At 42.7% G+C, this 15,549-nt stretch overlaps 1 protein-coding gene across 2 annotated transcripts; it reads left to right on the top strand.

The window, feature by feature from the left end:
• The first annotated feature begins 6,575 nt into the window (after positions 1-6,575).
• On the top strand, positions 6,576-15,542 carry marchf7 (membrane-associated ring finger (C3HC4) 7). Of its 2 annotated transcripts, none has more exons than XM_040010695.1 (11): positions 6,576-6,792; positions 8,497-8,711; positions 10,761-10,904; positions 11,052-11,223; positions 11,444-11,635; positions 11,744-12,875; positions 13,070-13,239; positions 13,338-13,441; positions 13,841-13,945; positions 14,653-14,701; positions 14,838-15,542. In XM_040010695.1, the coding sequence occupies exons 2-11, from the start codon at positions 8,520-8,522 to the stop codon at positions 14,927-14,929; spliced, it is 2,352 nt and encodes a 783-aa protein (XP_039866629.1). In that variant the 5' UTR covers positions 6,576-6,792; positions 8,497-8,519; the 3' UTR covers positions 14,930-15,542. The 2 variants fall into 2 exon arrangements, with proteins under 2 accessions (XP_039866629.1, XP_039866630.1); XM_040010696.1 differs by lacking the exon at positions 6,576-6,792 and adding an exon at positions 7,000-7,205.
• Positions 15,543-15,549: the final 7 nt, after the last annotated feature.

Raw genomic sequence — 15,549 nt, forward strand, 5'->3', positions numbered from 1 at the left:
AGGCTGAATAAATAATTCACTCGCAAGGCCTAGACAAGGAAAGGAAGCCAAACGGTGCCCAAAACAAAGGACCGCGAGGTAAAAAAAAACACATGCGCAAACCTTCGTCGGCGAGCTCAAATTATGCATGTGTTGATGAGCATGTGCACTTAGACTTAGGTGGGCCTGTGGGGGTGGTCTTAAGACGGATGCAAACAGGCCCTGTGTTAATTAACACTGGCAGGCCGCTGTTCCTCCTGGCAGTGTGCAGGCAGACATTCTGGCCTGCCCTCAGTGACGCCTGGTCAAAAATAGGGCACCACACAGCACAGTAATGATCACAATGGTGACATCATCGTTGCCTTCAATGTGCTCTCCCCTCAGTGCTCTTTTGAACAAAGAGCAGCAGGCATGCAGAGAGCGAGGCAGATGTCACTTTGTGTCTGGGGAACATTAAGAACAACAAATGTTCTTGGAGTTCTCGGTGAAACCTCTGCGTGTTTTTTGTGTTCGTGTGGGGTTAAATTTGTATTGTTGTTATTTGTCTGGGTTTTTTTTTTGTTGTTGTTTTTTTAAGATTTTGGTAAAAGTCACAAACTAAATCAATGACGTGTAAGGTTTTTTTTGTTGTTGTTTTGTTTGGCATTGGCGTTATTTTAGCATATGATGTTGTGAATGCGTGCGAATTAAAATAAAAGGCCTGTTCTCGCTAATTGGTGAAGAGCATGCTGAGAGAAGAGTGTCCACAAATAGCATACAAGTATTTTTGATGGTGCCCCCACAAAACATGTGACCTAAAGTGCTAACACATGTGGCCTTGCTTTCCCCCCCTATTGTTACTGATCTGTTCAGACGTCTGGCTGTGTGTGTGTGTGTGTGTGTGTGAACTAGGCTTTTAAAGCACCTTAAATGCAGCCTACCATCACCTAAAACCAGGCAAACTCTGATGAACTAAATGCTGTTTGGCTGTTTTCCAAATTGTCATTAAATTTGTCACAATTCTTTATGGGGTTTTTGTGTGTGTGTGTGGGGGGGGGGCATTCTAAATAATTTCCCAGTTTTAGAAAATAACTTCTTAAAAACTTTCTGATTCCCCCTCTAGACAGCAAGATAAGGGTGTGTGCTTATCAGTTTGTTTGTGTCTGTGAATCCAGCTTTTCATTCAGGCTACAGGGGAAAAAAATAAAATAAACAACAACAACTCAGAAACTTTGGCCTGCATGTTTCCTCCAAGAGGTTTCTCAGAAGGCAAGGACTCTTGCTCTTTGTGCTCTTGACGACACTGGGCTTGCATTGTGCAGTCCTCCTATAAACCAGCCTTTGTGGTGTCCACAAACAGAGGCACAGAACAAGAGAGAGGGAGGAAGTGAGAGAGCACGAGGGAGAGAGAGAGAGAGCGAGAGAGAGACAGGAAACAGATTCTCAAGACCTGGACGAGCCGTGGGAAAAGAGGGGTCTTGTAGAGGAAAAGCAGAAATGTCTCAGGACATTCCTTTGCGATTACACAGTGCTGGACAAATCCAGACATTCTTGCAGTTATTCTGTGCCTTACTTCTCCAGTTAAAGTCAGTCTCATGAGGGGAGTGTAAACATCTGCATCTCCATATTCCAGCAGATGTTGTTAGACACTGTTAACGTCTTTGAGCACTCTGAATTCGACAAACACAGTCCGGAAGAAACCTGAGGCGGAGACCCACCGTCAATTTGTAATAATAATTTGCATTTCCCTTCTACACCATGAAACTTTGATGTTGCACCAGCCTGTAGCGCTGGGTAAAGAACGAAGAAAAAGAGCAGCTCACAGAGACAGGTAAGTATCCATCTCATATCCACTGCACACACATAAGAGGATTCAAGAAAGAGGAGGGCAAATCTCAGGTTACATGCATGGGATCTGAAAGAGTTAGCTGCCCCCAGTGGATAGAAAGCATGTTCCTCCCTTGTCACAGCCACCATGAATGAGAAACAGCTCCAAGGAATGCTCCATTATCATCCTATCAGCAGCACTGGGGGGGATGAAGAGCTTCAAGTCTCCCTTCACTTAGCAGTGTGCAGAATCACGTGTGCGAAGGAGCAAAGTGGGGAGAAGGTAGGGGGGACACTGGCCTACAGACCTTCGACCGGGATTGCGAGGCCTCCTCCCCAACTCACCAGACCTTGCACTTTCTCATTTGTCTAGGTCAGGCGTCCTTTTTGTCAGCAATTAATCTGCAGCTCCACCCTCCTATATTTATCCCTTTCCCTATATTTATCACTGGTTCTCCTTCACCTCTTGTTCAGTTGGCCTTGGGCAGATTTACACTTGGTTTGATCACTGTTCACCGTTGTACACATGCAAGTAATAATGGATTGCTGGGCCCTTTAAGCGCTACATTTTACCGGGCACGACGAGCATCTTGTTGACCTTCACATTATTATGCATCTGCTGTGCAACAATGCTCCCACTCTGCTCCACGCTGACCTTCCTGGACCCCCCACACACTTAACACGAGTCCTGCGCTCGTGATTTTAAATGAATCTTACGCAAATGCAAATGCAAAAAAAAAAGCAAAAAAAAAAAAAAGCAAAAGAAATAAATACAATTACCTCATGGTACAAAACAAAACGAATAAAAAAGGTTTGTGTTAAGGCTTATCTCTCATCAGTGCTTCCTGAGGTCTACTAAATTAGACGTGAGTTAAAAGTATGTAAATCATTTGAATGCTCCTAATCCTGGATTTACTGTGATGGTGGGATCCACAATGCCTTTCAAAGCAATTATTCAAATCAATCTAATTAAACCGGTTGAAATTGGCTTTAATTGCCTCCCTGACTAAACAAACACCAAGTTATGGCATACAAACAACAGCGCAGTTCAAAGAGGCCATGGAAGAAAGTGTGAGCTACAGCGCCCCTTAGTGGTTATTAGCTGCCTGTGTGGCTTTCATAATGACGTCAGCCCCCTCTCTCGCTCTCTGTCCGTGCATCATGCGTGTGTATCTCCAAGAAATGATCAACTCTGAAGTGATGGAAACACGACTGTAACTGTATATTTGGGTGTTTATATAAATGTGTGTGTGTGTGTGTGTGTGTGTTACCTCAGCTGTAAAGTAAAGCTTTCAGACATTGACACTTTTAGTTGAGCTCTGGCTCCCATCCGTCTGTGATCCTTGAGCTTCCTCCAACACTGATTTGAAGCCTACTGATGGAAGGAACGACTCTGAAATTTTGGGAGTAAGTGATGTTTAAAATAACGATTTGTCCAGTACCTTATTAAAATGTACTGTTCTTTATAATTACCCACTTCCTTCTGTGCTCCAGGTAAACAAGAAAATCAAGCTCAAATTCCATCATACAAATGCATGTAAGTGGATCTCAAAGATAAGGAACCCACACATACATGTAAAAAGAAAGTTTTCATTTGGTCGTATGCAGTCCTCTGAAAAAAAGTCCACCTTTACTGCTTACATATGAATTAAGAGGGTAAGTAGTAGCCATGTGCTGATAATAAAATGCACTTGATCACAGCGGGGAAGCTTATAAGGACATTTGCAAACAATATGAAGTCTGTCATTCCACAGTGCAAAAGATTATTCACCAGTGAAAAATATTCAGGACAGCTGCCAATCTTCCCAGCAAATTCACTTCAAGGTCAGATCGTGCAATGCTGAGAGAAACTGAAAAGAAAAACAACGGCTACATCTCAGACTCTACAGGCCTCTGCGGGCATATTAAATGCCAAGAAAAATTAGAAAAAGACTGAACATGTATGGCTTGTTTGGAAGACTCGCCAGGAGAAAGCCGCTTTCCCTAGAAACATGGCAGCACAGCTTAGGTTTACAAAGTTGCATCTGAACAAACCGCAAGCCTTCTGGAACAATGTCCTTTGATCAGATGAGACCAAAGTGCGGATGTCTTTTCTTAGTGCACATAATGCATGTTTGGATAAAATCAACCACAGCACATCAGCACAAACACCTCACAGCAACTGTGGTGAAGGAGTAATGCAAGGACCTGGGCACCTTCCAGTCACTGAATCGACCACAAACTCCTCTGCATTCCAAAGTATCCTAGTCAAATTCGAGGCTATCTGTCCAACAGCTAAAGCTTGGCTTAAACTGGGTCACGCAAAATGACAATGATTTCTACAACAAAACTACAACAGAATGGCTGAAAAAGAAAAGAATCGAGGGGTTGAAATTGCCTAGTCAAAGCCCAGACCTCAACTCATCTGAAATGCTGTGGTGGGACCTCAAGAGAGCTGTGTATAAACAAATGCCCACAATCTCAATGAACTGCAGCAATGCTGTAAAGAAAAGTGGGCCAATTTCCTCTGCATTGCTGTGAGAGACTAATTAAGTCATACAGAAAATGACTGCACACAGTTATGTGAAAATGTTGTTATTCACATGACTGTAAACTGATGGGACACAACAGATTAACATTAGTCAGCAGTCAATAAGCTTTATAACAGCTAATACTAACATTTGGGTGTCAAATCATCAAGAGACATATTCCTATATAAATATAACTACCCAGTCAAAAGGAATAATCAGAAAGAGCCTTGGCCATAAAAGCCAATCTGGAACTCTGTAGAATCAGCTCCAGATTTCCTTTTGTGGAGGTGGAAGAACATTACAGAAGGACAACTGTTTGTGCATCACTCATTCCAGTCCTTAGTTAAAACCACGTGTCAGCACACTGGATATTTGACAGAAAGTAAATAAATGACTCTCAGATCACGAAAAGCAAAATTCCCAGGTCTGAAGACACAAAAAACTGACCCATTTGACCCTTATTCCCATCTGTATGTGTCAAGGACACCAGGCAATGAGCATCAGCTCATCAATACCTTGCCAGAAGCCAAACACAGTGGTAGGGGTATCAGACTGTGAGGTTACTCTTCTGTGACATGGACTGGGAGACTGGTGAAGATAAAACGTGCATGCAGTAAAATATATGTCAATCTTAAGTGAATACCTGTTTCACAGTACTCGGGATTGAAGAATTCAAAAAAGGTTATACTTCATCAACACAACCTGAAAAATACTGCTGTGGAAACACAGGAGAGGATTTCAGCAAACTCCTGAGTGCTAACACAACTCAACACTACAGTGTCAGAGTACCTGAACCAAAACAGAGCATCTCTGAAGAGACCTGCTTATCCCTGTACACTGACACGCTCCATCCAAACTGGTTGTGTCACATGCACTTCTGAAAATCCTTCCGACTCCCTCGGTATCCATTTCTGGGCACGGTTTACCTGTTGCCACTCTCTTGTGTTGTATTATGCATATGTGTGTGTCTGCCCTGCTGCAGATGTGGAGGACCAAGAGAACCAAAGCATCAACACTTAGTATAGCCATCTCTGCTGTATGGTGCTACAGAACTCATTTTTTTCCTCCATCTGCCCTGCGATTCTGCCCGCTTCATCTCCAACCCCTGCTCTCCACTTCTTGTCTGCGCCAAAGCTCCTCTGTCACTGGAACAAACACAGCACACCAACACTCAGCTCTGCTTCCCCCAGATAGACTTAACTTTCCTTACTCTCTTTACCCTGCTGTGCCTAGCTCCCCCCTACCCCCACCCCCCTTTCCCTGCTCCATCTGCCCCAGACTTATGCCCAGTCTAAATATTTCTCCAGCAACCTTGCCACCCTTCACTTAAAAATAAGCCAAAGTTTTCTTGCAACCATGCCTCCCATTGTCTGTCTGCTTCGTGGCTTATTAGTTTAGGAGAATGGGCTCGAACAATAGTGTTGTGCAATACTCCAAATTTTGGTATCAGTCCGATATTGGCTGGGTCTGGAAATTACGCCCCTGGATGAAACAAAGCATCGATCCTATCACGCCAGTATGGTCCAATACAAATACCAGCGTTGGTATTGATACCATCCATATTTGCATATTAATCAAACAATTCAACAAGCTGGAACTAGGATTGCTCCTTAGAACTTTCCCCAGTGAAAGCACTTTGTTTTTGCTTTGTCACTGTGGACCACTCTGTGTGGACCAAGAAACATACATTTCTGTCATTTCTGAGATGAATCTGAAAGGATGTTAAAAACTTGTATGATATGGAGATCTGAAATATTGTTCATTTTTTCTTGACCCTGCCTTGTCTCAGACGTGAAATGGAGATGGAAACATAATTGATGCAAAAACACTTAATTACAAGCAGAAGAAATCAAGAGTTAAGTCAGCAGCATTAAATATTAAAGGCTAAAGTGCTCATCAGTCATAACTGCTGAATGATCCCTAGTTGAAACTTTTTTACAGCGGTATTAGTGCTTTAACAGCATTTTAACATTGCTGATTGATTTGTATGGATGTCATAAACAATGGTGTACTGTCTTTAATCATTTATTTATTAATTCATTTCTATTTTTTTCTATGTGCGTCTTAATTTGTAAAGTAACTGTAAACAGATTTTAAGCAGTCTGCTTTAGTGAAGTAAATCTCATTATAAGTAGAGAGAAGTCGTTACATCAGTCTGAGCACTAAAACATTAAAAACAGGACTGAATTGTCGGCCACACGGGGGTGTTGTTCAGCTCTGCCTGGATACTTTTGACGTTACAAAGTCGCACCAGGTTTGATTTAATTAGTGCCATAAATACTCTTGTGTTCTTCTCAGGCCGCACAATTGTAGCTGGCTCAGAGGTGGCAGAAAAAAGGGGGTGGATGCAGGTGGATGCTCCAACAACCACCTAAAAACAACCTTTCAGTCAGGCCACTCCCTCCGGGTCACGGTAAAGTCACTTAACAGTCTGCGTCGACAGCAGGCAGCAGACGCCATCGCTCCTGTTGTGCGAAAAGCAAGCTTGAAACTAAAGGTGAGGTGGGAATGTTTTGGGAATTTAGCTGACGCAACCTGGCGTTTAAAACGTAAAGAGAAGAAGAAGCAGAAAAGAAGAAGCGAGTGACTGTCGTGAAGTGGGGGTTATGGGGGAGCTAAGCAGCTAGCTTTGAAGCTAACAGGGCTGTCTGCTGAGTCGTCGGAAAACAGCAGCTAAACTGCTCGGTAACGGAGTCTGAACGACTGCTAGCGAGATAAACAAGATTTGTAAATAGCCAGCGACGGTTAACCTGCTAATGTAAACACGGAAAGTGACATCCCTTTTAACCCGGGTGTTGATTAAACTGCTAACGTCGTGCAAGTGCAGCGGAATGTAATAAGTTGGTGAAGACAATTAGCGACGCGGAGTTCCGAGCATCCAGCGTAAATGGAAATACACGGCAAGCGCAGGTTAACGGAAATTCATGAAAGTTTGAATGCTACCTATCGCACAGCTAAAGCTAATCGGCTGTCAGACGGCTAACTATTAGATGGATTAAGGGTTTTGTGGCGAGGAGGGCGTTCCTTGATAAATTCAACAAAGCAAGACGTCAAGCAGTCGGGGTTAGTCATGGCTCATCTCGAAAACACAGGCCGCTGCCGAGTCTGTGCAGCCACACGATTATTTAAATTCTTTGGTAGGGTTGTGGTGACTAATGAGGTTTTGTCGACGGGTGTTGGGGTTTCAGGTCCTCATTATGCTAGTTCCCCATTTGTCCAGAAACATAATCTGCAGATAAGTTAGCCATAAATAAAGCGAGGGCCTTGCTTATGCAAACGTATTAAAGACAGATTGGGGGAAAATCCAGCTAAACTGCATTGCCTTTTAGTAGGATGCACCTGCACGCTTTTCTTGTCGTTGTTGTGCAAAATTTGCAGAAAGTTCTAATGTTTCTGCTTTTCGGCTTTATATTTATTTGGACTGTTTCGGGGATTTCGGTGGGAGTTTTACTAATTAATCTGTGTAACAGGTTTCAGTGCTGTGTTTTGGTTTCAATGTTTTTGTCTTCTGGCCTGATTTACTGCCCTTCATTTCGGACCTGACAGGCTGCTGGCTGACTGTACTATCTGTGACCACAGGTGCTGTAGCTAATCTCAGTGTCAATACCAGGAAGTAACTCATACTGTACAAGTTTATGCCATGAAGGCTCGACTCTCTGTTTTTAGGTCGGCTGGTACATCTAGAGTTCAGCTGGTGCTGAAAGTTGCGTTAAAAAATGTAAGAGTAATACAGTTTATTTGGCTGTGCTCACTGTGCTGCTGTTGTAATGGTGTTTAATAATAAATGAGTGTCTTATAAGTGTTGCAGAGCATCTTGTTTGCTTAGAGGCTCAGCTCGCAGTGCTGAATTGGCTCCTTGGTAGTATCATGTTCCTGTAACAGAGTTCACAGTCCTTAAGATAGGCACTGTGTCTTTGATACCAAGACCAGGAAGTGGCTGGGTGGTAAGTTTTTAGTGTTTACAGACACACTGTCACATGTGCTCCATCAACAAATCAGAGGTCTTGCAACACCACCCGGCACAGCATGGTTGCTTAACAGATTGAAGTTGCAGGCCCTTTAAAAGTTTGTGCTGAGAGGTGTGGACTTCATGTCCTGTCTTGTGTTTAGGTGGAATAATAGGCACTTGTGAAAGGAAGTTAACATTGAAAAGACATCTGTGGTATTACAGCAACAATATCTCTCTCTTCTCCCCCATCAGCTTTATTTTCAAGGCAATCCACAATGGACTCGAGGTCTCGCAGGCTTCCGTTTTGTCTGTCCAGCTCAAGGTCGTCCTACATATCCAGTCCTGCGCATTCAACAGTCCCATCCTCATCGCTGGGCTCCAGTAGACTATACAGCAGGGAAACGGTGCTGAATAATGACCGCTTCCCAAGGGCGTCATCGTCTTACAAGGCAGATGTCGACAAACAGGTAGGTAGGCTGATGGCACAGCAAAAAATGGCTAATGCAGGGAATCGTACACTTCATTTTACACCATGCACACCCCCTTCCAGACCTTTTGCTTACAATATGTACAGCCAAGTGCTAAGTTAAAGAAAGAACCTCAATTCTTGATTGCTAAGTGACGGGTGATTACGTTATTGGTTGTATTTTGCTCTCATGGTTTGGGTGCACTTAGGGAGTCAGCAGCTTTTACCCTACCCCTACCCTTTACCACTTCTCTCTCTCTGTGTATGTATGTATGCATGTGTGTGTTATTATTTTATTTCTTTGAATACAGCAGTTAAATGTCACCATTTTATCCCAATTGGGTGAAATTTCAGCGGGAAAGCTGCTGGTTTAAAATTGGATACAACGATCGGTTACAACAGCAGCAGCTCCTAAAATCTGCCTCCCTACTCTCTCCTCTACTACCTGGGGCTCTAGTGAGCTGCCTTTCTAGCGTATTCCATGGCATTCAAGTCAGCTCTTTTTCTCACAGGTTCCCTTTAGTGCATGATCCAAACTACGTATATCAGTAGTGCAACAGGAGACACTCTGGAGGTCTTTTTATAGGGTAGCCTAGATTCCTTGGCACATGATGTGCGTATTTCAGTCCCAATGCTCGTCAAAGACCATCTCAAAAGAGAGTGTTACTATTGGCTCTGGCTGTGTCTAGCTTTTGTTGTTTTTTTTGTTTTTTTTTTCAAGGGACTCTTGGTGCTTTCACCCTACAAACTACCTTGTGTATGTTAATGTTATTGCTCATGAAGCGAGATAAGCAGTCATTTCAGTCACCTTCTTAATATTTCACTTAAATCTGCACAAGTTCTTCTTCCAACCTAAGACACATGAACATGTTTTGTTAGCCTAAAGAAAGATTGTTAATTTTTATTTATTTTTTTTTTTTAAAAGGGTGTTAAAGCGGACATGAATACATTCTCATTTTCTTTTTTTGGCCTATCACTTCAAACTACTTGAGTCATTGTCCTTCCTGTATGAGATATCTAAAGGCAGGCTGTTGACATGTAGGTCTGCTCACGTTTGTCTTCCTTTTCAGTTTAGCACTAAGTTTCTTATGTCTGATTTAGACTTCTACAGGAAATTGCATCATAACTTGCGATGTAACCAGAAACCTCTTTTAACCTTATGCCACAACCTTCCACATAGGGCTGTTCGATATAATGATATGTATTGGATGACAATATAAAAACATCTATCGTTTCATTTTACGCTATCGTTTGTTTCGTGGTGTCACAAAATAAACTGTTTACGGCAATATTTTTTTTCACTGTTTTGATGGTCACTGTAGTGACTATAATTTCTTAAAGTTCTCTCTTTCTCTTATATTTAATATAACCACACTACAGATGGACAAGCGCCTGTTTTTAGCAACAACGACAGGTAAAACCATTGCGTGTCCGCTTGTTTATTTTCCACATAAACCTTATGTGGAAAATTACATCTGGACGTCCAGATGAACAGAATCAACTTTTGGAGATTTACTTACCTGGATGATTGAGCATGCATCAAGACTCCCTTTCACAATAAAGCTCAAGATCCTGTTGAGACTCTTCAAAATAAACTGAATCACGTGAAAGAGTATGCAGAGTGTTACGGATGAGAAGCAAAAAAGAGCCGTCAGGTGTTAAAAAATAAACCTTAGACAAAAACGGTAGAACAGGCTTTTCCCTGCAGCACGCCGTGTAATAAATACTCACAAAGAAAATGGCGGCCGTTACAACTTAAGTCTAAAAATTTGTAGTATCATGTATCGGTTAAAACATTCGACTAAACGTAGGGTCAACACTGCCAACACAGCTAAATGGGATGGAAGGTTGCGGTGTAGAGTTAGAAGGGGTTTATGGTTTTGACATAGATTTCCCACCAATATCTAAATCAGGGATTAACCTTTTAGATAAAACATATGTGTATATATGTTTGTGCTGCTAGAGCACAAGTTGCGAACCACTCATCAAAACAATGCGCAGACAATGGTCTAACTAATGCTAAAGTTATTTACCTTGTCTCCTTTCAAAGAGTTCTCGTCTCCTGAGCTCGACAAGAGACTACAGTAACTCTGACAGTCGCTCCAGTAGCTGGAAGTTGCCCTCTCTGACATCGTCCAGCAGATCGTATGATTGCCAGTGGGCCGATTCCTCTCTCAGCAGCAGGAGCAAACTGGTACTGATGATGTTCTGTGCCATTTTCTAACAGCAGGCACAAAAAAGCAGCCTGGTTAAATGTATTTTCTGAAAGACTGCAAGGTAGAGGACTGGTGAATGCTATTGAAGTATTTTATTCTCTGATGTCTGCCTTCATTATTTCCAGACTGACTCTGAGGCGAGGTTTGGGATGCGCTCGGGTATGTTGAATGCCGTTGACGATGGTGACTCTAAAAGGGCCAAACTGTCAAGCACCAACAGAGGAATTTACTCAAGAATGGCCAGCAGTTCAGTTACAGGATCCACCTACTCCAGTAATGGGCTTAGCAGTGGCAGAGGTACGTTATAGCAGTTCACGGTGCTGTTTCCTCATTACCAGCTGAAAGTAATACAAAGGCTATGAGGTAAAAAAAGAACCTAGCATCATGATGGCGAATAGGAAAAACAAATGTGAAATGAAAGAAACGTTGCATTCAGGGAGAATTGATTAAATTCTACTTCCCATCAGCATTAATTTGATTTGCAACATTTGTATACCCTCTTTCTTAAAATGTATAGGAGAAAAACCAAATGACTCTCTTGATTCTTCGTGGAGCTCATGCCGATTACTCTCACGGTCATCATCGTCATCATCCTCTTCATCTTCCAATCCTTTATTGTCCAGAAGAGACCAAGAGACAAAGAATGAGCCCAGTCTCTCAGGTTTGGGAGAAAGAAGAGTTGGGACGCCTGGATTTGTTTCCTCATTATGTAGGCTTCGTTTTTCTTTCTATTTTTTTTGATAATTTGAACACATAATACCCTGTCGACTTGGCGCCAGTCTTACACACACTACTCTTTTCTTTACCCTTGTTTCAGATCACACAGACCGGGTGACCTCCACATATGCACAGGGAGCTCGTCCTAAAGAAACTTCCTACTCTCCCTCATCGTCCTCTTCTACTCGAGAAAGCTCCCACTTGAATCACCACTTCTCCTCTTCTCACGGGACTTCTCCTCAGGTGCATAACTTCAGGAACAGAAGCGCAACCCGTTTTTCGAATGGCTCATCAACCCTCAACTCATCTCAGGAACAAACGGAAAGGCCCGAATCCTCCTCTCATACCACCTCCTCTTATTCCTCCAACGCCCCCTGGTATGCCACTCCCGTGCCCAGACCAGAGCCTACGCTGCCGAGGCCGATCTCTGAAGGCGCTGAACCGGAGGGCCGTCGCTCTACACGCCGCCTTTTGTCCCGTCTCTTTTCACGGCGCTCCAGCCAGGACTCTTCAAGCGGATCTTCCAGTGTTCGTTCAGTTGATGACGACAGCCCGTCAACTGGTGGGGAGTCGGTGGACAGCGATGAAGGAACCAGGATGTCTAGTGTAGACCCTGACACTGGAAGGTCAATCATGGGTAGCCTCAGGAAAAACAGAGCAGATCTCAGCTCTATCCAGGAAAGCAATTGCGGTGACTATCACAGTGGCCTGCCTCGACCACGAATGGCGTCGTGGAGAGAGCCTGGTGTCAGCAATGGAGGCGGCAGCGGCTCCTCCTGGCTTTCTTCCTCCTTCCGAGGCCGCTGTCCTCCTCTCCTCTCTCGCCTCAGAAGGCATGCCAGGGATGAAAGCACGCAGTCGACCGTGGCCTCAGAAGAAGGTTACAGACGGCCTCCGCGTTTACTGAGAAGGTGGGATGATCTTGAGCTTAAAACCTCACAGGATGATGGAGACGATGATAATGAAGAGGATGAAGAAGAGAATGAAGAAGAGGAAGGAGCAGTTGGTTTAGAGGCCTTTGGTGCTGGGCGTACTTATACAATCGAGAATGAAACATTACCTGAACTCGAAGATGCCTCAGTTGAAATTTCACCACGCCGTAGAGTCAGGGTGTATGAAAACATTTCAGTTTCTGTGGGTCCTCTGGGTGGGGCTGAGAGCCAGTCTGACGACCAGAAAGAGAAGAACATTTCCAGTAGGGATCAAGAGAAGCTGCGCAAGATCAAAGAAAGGTAATGGCTTTTGATCTGTCTGCGCATGACTGATCTCACTTATTTTGTAGTGATCAGTGTCAGATCTTTAACACAGCTCTATTTTCTCAAGGTGTTTATCAGCAGCTCTGTGCTAATTAATTCACTATGTAAAACAGAAAAAATTAAGTTATACATTGTATCGAGTAGATCTGAACGCCCTGTTTCCTGTTTAGACTGTTGCTGGAGGATTCTGACGAGGAAGAAGGTGATCTGTGCCGAATCTGCCAGATGGGGGAGGAATCTTCATCCAACCCTCTGATTCAGCCGTGCCGCTGTATGGGCAGTCTGCAGTATGTCCACCAGGAATGCATCAAGAGGTGGCTTCTCTCCAAAATTGGCTCAGGTAATCACAGGCTTCTCATATGGGTGCAGCTTTTATGAATAAAGTGTCTCATAATTACTACTTTCTGTCTTATCTTTTGTTTTTTCCTTCCTGCTCAGGTGCAAACCTTGAAGGCATCACAACGTGTGAACTCTGTAAGGAGAAGCTGCGTTTGAACATTGATAACTTCGACATTCAGGAGCTGTACAGGACGCATGTGCAAGTGAGTTATTTCACCTCGCTTGGAGGAAAAAAAATCAGAATTTCCAAACCCAAAAGCTCTAATTAAAATGAATAAAGAAGCAGTTTTCATTTACTGTGACTGTTTTAATTAATTATGCAAATGTATTAATAACATAATCAAGGGGTTCTCTGCCCTTTTTAATTTGAGTGGATTTAAAACATGTCATTGTACCAAGTTTAAAAAAAAAAACCCCCACAAAGCACAATGAGTGCTGGTGTAATTGAAGTGATTCCTCTGTTATGTTTGCTGCAGTTGGATCTGAACAAAGTTGAACTATGTTGGATTAAACACAAACAAGCAGCATTGAAGCTGCTCTTGGGTTTACCTATTTCAGTATTCTGGTAAAATGTCCTTACAAGTGTTTTTCATGCTCTGCAGTCTGAATATGACGAGTTCATCAGTAGCGGTCTCTACCTAGTGGTCCTGCTACATTTCTGTGAGCAAAGGTTCTCAGATGTCCTCGGAGCGGTCGATACAGCTGGGGTGAGAAACCGAACAAATTCACCTGTGGTGTTTATTAGCCTGAACGCTGAAAGACTTATTGTCCAATTATGTTAGAGCACAGCTGTAAGAAAATGCTTGTGAACCTGTGAGGATTTCTGCTGTGATTTTAATCAAAGAAAACATGCTGCTGTCATCTGAGTCAGTCACAGGCAAACACAAATTCATCCAGACTAATCTCACACAATGATTTTTAAAGCATCTGGTCCCTGATTCACAGAAGCAGTCCCAAAACAAGACTCTCCCTTCACTGTGCTTCAGTTAGGATGAGCATTTGTTGTGATGGGCCAAACGTAGTGATGCCGAGTTTAACATTTATTTCATCTGTGCGTATAACGGCTTTGGCTAGACTTTGGGAGAAGCTAATTAGATGTTACTATGAACTTACAAAAAAGAAGACACATAAATGTGTCTTAAGTCTTTTCCACATTTTGATAATGAATGTAATCTTTGGTGTGATCTTTTACATGATACCCACTCCTCAGTTATCTTTTGATGGCCACCCAGATAACCAGTGAAAGTTCACAGGGTTCACAAATGTTTTCTTGAATTTGAGCAGCACATTGAGTTTGCCCATTCGCTGTGCGCAGTTGAGCAAAAACACTTGCACAATTTCAAAAATGTTGAAACGATGAATTGTGGCTGACTTGAAATCTTGAAAAGAGACACATCTTCCCTTTCTCACCTAGTTATTCAACCTGGTGAGAATTCTTCATGAACACATGGACAATCTTGAAAGTATGTTGCTCTTCCCTTTTGTCGCAAACAAGCTTTTGTCTGATTGTTTTTGTCTAAAGCTACCAGCTTTGTGTTGACAAATGCATGAGGGATCTTTTGTGGCTACATAATTTGACTTGATGTCTGTGGATTGCAGTTCCCCATGGAGAAAGTGACGAGGAGGTGCGAGACAACAGACCGTCCATCGAGTTTTCGGACCTGGATGACGATCTCGAAGAGGAGTACTAAATATGTGGGAAAGAATAAAAGTAGGTCAGACGATCTGCAGTTACTGGGCTTCTCATTCCAGGGGGCTCACCAGGTTTCACACAGGCTTTGACATCTGAAATGCAACAGCGGCTACAGATACCAAGTGCACAGAACATGTCTCGACTTTTCTGCAGATATGCAAACTTGGAATGAATTAGTACACAAAATATTTAGGTTAATACCACTATATTTGTTTCCCTGAGAGTGCACTTTAATTCAGTTATAATTCAATTAAAATGCAAGTTTTTTTCTTTTCTCTTTTTTCAAATTGTTATACCACAAGTGCTTTAATGTTGAGATGAAAGAGCAGAAATGGAATGGGACTGTGGTAACAAGTGATATGTACTTGGTGTGATGGCGAGTGCGAGCTTTTGGGGGAAAAAATAATAATAATAATAATAAAAAATATTCTTTTGTGTTTTTCTCTGATTATTTTTGTTTCCCAGTTAGGAATATGTTAAAAATAGAGAAGAAGGGGGGGGGGGGGTACAAAGCAAGGACAGTTTGTCAATGGTGTATCATAATTTCTTTGTGTATGTACACATCTCGTTTAATGCTTCTAATTTTGGGAATAAAGAATAATTGCACACTGCCTTATT

This window comes from Simochromis diagramma, unplaced genomic scaffold, assembly GCF_900408965.1.
Source record: "Simochromis diagramma unplaced genomic scaffold, fSimDia1.1 OVJJ01000603.1, whole genome shotgun sequence".
Lineage (NCBI taxonomy): Eukaryota > Metazoa > Chordata > Actinopteri > Cichliformes > Cichlidae > Simochromis > Simochromis diagramma.

Coding starts and splice junctions, on each gene's coding strand:
- marchf7 (XM_040010695.1), top strand. CDS start 8,520: ATGGACTCGAGGTCTCGCAGGCTTCCGTTTTGTCTGTCCAGCTCAAGG. Junction 11,636..11,743: donor TGGATTTGTTTCCTCATTAT/GTAGGCTTCGTT, acceptor CCCTTGTTTCAG/ATCACACAGACCGGGTGACC. Junction 13,946..14,652: donor GAGCGGTCGATACAGCTGGG/GTGAGAAACCGA, acceptor TTTCTCACCTAG/TTATTCAACCTGGTGAGAAT.